The sequence below is a fragment of the Crocuta crocuta genome, unplaced genomic scaffold, assembly GCF_008692635.1.
Source record: "Crocuta crocuta isolate KB4526 unplaced genomic scaffold, BGI_CrCroc_1.0 scaffold636, whole genome shotgun sequence".
Classification (NCBI taxonomy): domain Eukaryota; kingdom Metazoa; phylum Chordata; class Mammalia; order Carnivora; family Hyaenidae; genus Crocuta; species Crocuta crocuta.
The window spans coordinates 304206-309806 of record NW_027530380.1 but is presented as its reverse complement, the minus strand read 5'-3'; the positions used below and the strand labels follow the sequence as shown (position 1 = coordinate 309806).

The 5601-nt window shown below is 56.7% G+C and overlaps 1 protein-coding gene across 1 annotated transcript in view; it reads left to right on the top strand.

Annotated features, from left to right (window-relative positions):
• The first annotated feature begins 473 nt into the window (after window positions 1–473).
• CTTN (cortactin) overlaps window positions 474–5601 on the top strand; it is a 25696-nt gene continuing 20568 nt past the window's right edge. The window contains exons 1-4 of the mRNA XM_077766561.1: window positions 474–615; window positions 2836–2922; window positions 3028–3101; window positions 5313–5442. Of these exons, the coding sequence (XP_077622687.1) occupies window positions 2836–2922; window positions 3028–3101; window positions 5313–5442 (291 nt within the window). The 5' untranslated portion in view covers window positions 474–615. The remainder of the gene's footprint in view (window positions 616–2835; window positions 2923–3027; window positions 3102–5312; window positions 5443–5601) is intronic.

The following is a 5601-nucleotide window of genomic DNA, read 5'->3' as shown; positions in this document are numbered from 1 at the left end:
CACAGAACACGATGTGGGGCTCGAACCCACGAACCTCGAGATCGTGACCTGGGCCGGAGTCGGGTGCTTTACCGGCTGAGCCCCGCAGGGACCCTCTTGTGTTACTTATTTTTTTAACTCTCAGTCAGAGGCTCTTATTATTCTTAGCAACGTCCTCATTTAGAAGGAGCAGAAACGGCAGGCTGGCCGCTTGCAGCAGGAATTTCTGTTTGCGCGAAGACGAAACTTTCTGCAGCTGTAAATCTTTTGCAACTTGTTATTTTCTGTATTTTCTCCCTGCGTCCGAGAACCGGCTGAGGTTTTTGGTTAGTCAGATGCACACCGTCCCCCCTCCTTTCGGATTTCTTCACGAAGCCATGTGAGGTGTGGGAGGGTGTCGCGGATTCCCGAAAGGGTCCGCACGCGTGACGACCCGCCCAGGGTGCCTGGCGGCAGGCGTCTTGCTGAGCTTTTTCCCCTTCATCGTTTTGCAGACGGAACCACTCCCGATGCCTGGGAATTCCTCACTGGATCACTGCGTTTCAGACAGAGACCTGTGAGCAGCCTTTCGCCTGCAGCCGGAAGGAAAGGTCTGTGCCTTGTCACCATTCTGTTCTCTCCCTTCGGGCCGTCGGGGTGAGTCCCTGTGCAAGGAAGGGGACGGGATTCTCCCTTTGGGTCTGCGGAGGTCGGACAGTAATTTCTGGGAGGATGTTGTGTTGTTTAGAAAGTAGAGTCAAGAGGGCACCTGGCTGGCTCTGTTGGAACAGCGTGTGACTCTTGATCTGGGGTCACAGGGTCGTGAGTTCGAGCCCCACTTCTGGGTGTAGAGATTGCTAATAACTAACTAACTAACAAACATTTAAAAAGCCAAGCCNGGGGGCTCTGTCAGCAGCACGTGAGGAAGCAGGCATAGGTGCTGGCCCTGGCCCCTGATGAAGCCGCTTCCAGAAGGACCCTGCCGTGTTTCCCTGATGGGTCTAGAACAACAGGCAAAGACCTCTTTCACCTTCACCTCCTGGGGCGCTTGGCCTCACCGGCCCTCCCCAGAGACCCTGTCGCTTTGCGGGACCGTCTCCTCTGGCCTGAAGCACGGGCAGCCTCTTTCCAGCGCGGGGCCGTGATCCACACCTGGCTGGAGAGGCAGAGGCTGTGGGCGAATCACCCAACTTCCGGTCGGCTCTTCTTCCATTTGTGAACGGCCATGTCTGGTCGCCCCTCCCGGGGCTGAGAGTTGAGTCTGTTTGCTGTGTCTAAATCGTGTCAACAGCAGGTCACGTCTGGGAATTCTTGCCAGGCCCTGGGACACCCAGACAGAGGGGAGCGCGGTTCGAGGTGGCGTGGAAGGGACGGTGTCGAGCCTGCCTCACCCGCTAGCAAACTGTTGCCTGTTGAGGTGACCGCGAGAGGAGTCCCATCTGGGGACGTGAGAGCGCTATGCCCTGATCTGTCCCTCGCTGCCGTCCCGGACTTGGACTTGACACCCAGCAGGGCTGGAGGGGGCGGGTCCGGACGGGCTTCTGTCCCGGCTGAATTCAAGCCACAGGAGCACCAGTGTGGCACCCCGGAAAGTGCCCACTGGGTGTCCCCGCTTCAGATACATGGGTGGAGTTTCCGGTTGAGCGAGTTAAAATAACCTTCCAGGTGCTTCCTGGCCTAGGTGACGTCTTACTAGTACTTGTGTGGGAAACGAGTCTGTTCTCAAACATGGTTTTCTCTTGGAACCCTTCAAGGTTCGATTTTACCTTTGCAGTCAGGAAAAGCCTTGTCTTGCTGAGCGGCGAGGCTGCCGTCCTGGTCTCTGTGCCGGACGGAACCTTCCCGTGCTGCCGTGCTGGGAGAGGAGGGGACAGCCCATCCTCCGAGCCGCCCAGTGCAAGGAAAGTCGGCGTTGTACGTAGCGGGTGTCTCCCTGGAGCGGCGGTGGAGCAGCCCTCGAATAAGTCACTTGGAACGTTGATTGATGCGTCAGAGCCCGAGTTAGGAACGTCAGTGTTGCGTGTCCAGGAAGTCCCTGAAACCAGTGTGGGTCCTGTCGTTTCTTTGAAGCGATAAAGTCCACGCAGCCTGGGATTCAGTTGTCCGGCCCCTGCCTGTTGGGGCAGCACCGTCGTCATGACTCAGTGGAGGCGTGTATTCTTCCTTGTTTTCTTTTTTTTAATGTTTGTTTTTGAGGGAGCCAGAGCCGGAGAGAGAGGGCAGGAGGGAGCAGGGGAGGAGCAGAGAGGGAGACCGGATCTGAAGCCGGTTTTGANTAACCTGATCCGAAGTCGGACGCTTACCCCCTGAGCCCCCCAGGCACCCCAGGAGGGATGTATCAATGAATGATGTAAATGCACGGATGACTTTCTTATTTTTCCCACTTGAATTGAAGCCGGAATATTTCTGATGGGTCTAGGATGCCCCTTGAGAGCAGTGTTAGAAAGACCACGTGATGGGGTCACCTGGGCAGCTCAGTCGGTTGAGTGTCCGCCTTCGGCTCAGGTCATGATCTCACAGTTTGTGGGTTCGAGCCCTGCATTAGGCCCTGTGCTGACAGCTTGAGCCTGCTTCAGAGTCTGTGTCTCCTTCTCTCTCTGCCCCTCCCCTGCTCACACTCTGTCTCTCAAAAATAAACAAACATTATTTGACAATAAACTATTTGTTAAAAAAAAAAAAAAGAAGAGAAAAAAAGTAAACAAACATTAAAAAAAATTTAAAAGGAAGACCACGTGACATTTCTTCTGTGTCTGACAGTGTCGTTCCCGCACGGGGTTGGGGAGGGGCATTTGGTGGCACGGCTGCCCAGCTCGTCGGGTGGTGGCCGCAGAGCGCGTCTCTCCCGGGCCCCCCTGACCCCGGGCCCTGCTCTTTCAGATGTGGAAAGCCTCGGCAGGCCACGCCGTGTCCATCCCCCAGGACGACGGGGGCGCCGACGACTGGGAGACCGACCCCGATTTTGTGGTATGAGCCCCCGGGCTCCCTCTGTCCCACTCCCCCCACGTGGGTTGTGTGTGTGTCTTCCAGTCCCACGAGTGGGCCTCATGTGTCACTCGCTTCTCTTTTCAGAACGACGTCAGTGAGAAGGAGCAGAGATGGGGGGCCAAGACCGTGCAGGGGTCTGGGCACCAGGAGCACATCAAGTAAGGGATTTTCTTTCTTTTTTTTTTTTTAATACAAATGTGTTTAAATTATTTTTTTAACGTTTATCAATTTTTGAGAGACAGAGTTCGAGCAGGGGAGGGGCAGAGAGAGGGGGACACAGAATCCGAAGCCGCTCCAGGCTGAGCTGCCAGCACAGAGCCCGATGAACCCACGAACCACGAGATCATGACCGGAGCCGAAGTCGGCCGCTGGACCGACTGAGCCCCCCACGTGCCCCTGAGGGACTTTCTTAACGTCGGTGTGGAATTGGTGTTCTGAAGGCGAAGACACGGATGGGGGGCGGGGGGGCGGCGACACAGCTTCTCTGTTAACACACATCTACATGCCCGCGCCTGTCTTCTGACCTGATGCTCACGAGATCACGCGCCTCTGTACACGTGTGTGCCGACATACGCGGTGGCTTAGGAGTCCCATCAGAAGCAGTTCCTGTATTTAGGATTCTAGCATCTTCTCTTAGCAGTGGCAATTTCATCACAGATGCGGTCACCTGTGCGCTCTCTGAGTGGAGATTCCTGCCACGCACAATGTCCGACTACCTTAGACCTTAACCCCCCCCCGCGACTGTCATTCTCCTGTTGTCACTGCCTGTGGGGGACCGAGGAGCTGGGTGCTAAGCACCCTGGTCTCACGAAAAAGCCCAAATAGGGGAGCTGAGGGATTGTCGCAGGGGAGAGCGGGCCCTGCTCGTCACTCGGCACAGCCTCGCGCCGCCGCCTCTCCCGGTGCTGTTTCTTTGTCAGGCGGTGTAGGTAAAAGGAACTTTTAAACCGCGCTCAGGCTTTCATTCAGGCTGTACCGGCTTCCGATCTGTACCCTCCCGTGCCTGCCGTGAAGGGCCATCCCTGACCCAGTGACCTGTTTGGGTCATCTGCGGTGTGTGTCTTTGGCCCCGTTATCTTTCAGAAAGAGGAAGTCGTTCTTGGCTGAGAAAGAGCCAGGAAATCATCCACAAAAGAGGGTGCAGTTGGCAGCGTGGGTAGTTTAGATCCAAGTGTTGGTTCCCTCCCGACCTGCTGAGCCCACACCTTCCACGGAAGCCACGTGCGGATGTCCAGGCCCCGGGAGCCGGCGTCGAGCTGGTTCACTCCCCCGTCGCCCTCCTCGTTTCTGTGCCCGTGGCTTTGACCAGGCCGGACGTCGTGGGAGGCTCTGGGACCGCTGTGGCCGCGCTGTGGCCCTCCCAGCTGTTGGAGCGCTGTTCTCCCCGCCCCCGCCCCCCGGGGCACCGGGCAGTGGCCAGGCCTGGTTTGCTTTTTCACTCCACTCGGGGATCGTCGTCCAGATGTGTGGACATAGTGTGCCCTGGACAGCCCTGTGGGGTGGCACCTTGTGGACCCGTGATGGTGACAGCTCTAGGGGCTTCCTGACCTGTCAGATTTTGACCACAGCTTGCCATCTGTTTCACTATCCCTGGTGTTAGAAGTAAAACGTAGTTTTGTTTTGTTTTTTTTATTTAAAAAAAGCATTTTTAAAAATTTGTTTCTGAGAGACAGCATGAGCGGTGGAGGGTCAGAAAGAGGGAGACACAGAACCTGAAGCAGCTCCAGGCTCTGAGCTGTCAGCACAGAGCCCGACGCGGGGCTTGAACCCCTGAACCATGAGATCATGACCTGAGCCAAAGTCGGACGCTTAAGCGACTGAGCCCCCAGGCGCCCCAGTAGAAAGCCCCAGTGGCTTTAGATGATAAATTCTGAAAGCGTCTTGTGTCGCTGTGGAGGACGTAAGAGCTGTTGTACTTCAGGTAGAGATGCTGTCTAAATGTCTTGCCTCACTGCCTTCGGCCAGCGTCCTCAGGGGATCTGGGATCTGGGACTGCTGACTTTTTTCCCCCTCTGCCTTGAGGAGGAGAAAGGCTTCTCCGAATCCCGGTGCCTGATGAAAGAGCCTTTTCTCTGTAGGAAATAAAGACAATTCACCTTTTCGTTGCAGCTCCTCTTGGATTTGGGATGAGTCCCTGGGCAGGTGCAGATTAGTTTCTTTTTCCCTGTAAACTTGACTCTGAGCTCTGCTGACGAATCGGGCCAGCTGGCCGAGGAAGGGGCGCAAGGCGAAGGCAGGGGTTTGGGGGCGTGGAGTGACGAGGCCTTGCGGTGCGGACATCCCACCGCCTGCCTCACGGGTCCTCCTAGAAGGCGCGGACGCCCTCCCGCCTCTGTGTGTGTCTGTCCCCCCCGCCCCCGCCCTTCCAGCATACACAAGTTGAGAGAGAATGTTTTCCAAGAACACCAGACCCTCAAGGAGAAGGAGCTGGAAACAGGACCGAGAGCCTCTCACGGTTACGGCGGCAAGTTCGGCGTGGAGCAGGACCGGATGGACAAGGTAGGCGGCGGCAGCGCGTGCGGTTCTCGGCGGGCACGGGGTTGGCGCGCCAGGTGCCCAGGCCTCTTGGCTGAAAGCTTCGAGGCTGCAGTGGAGGTGGGATTGTCCTCCATGCGCTCACCTTCCTCGTGAAGTGCTCCTGTGATTGGGAAGCCCTGG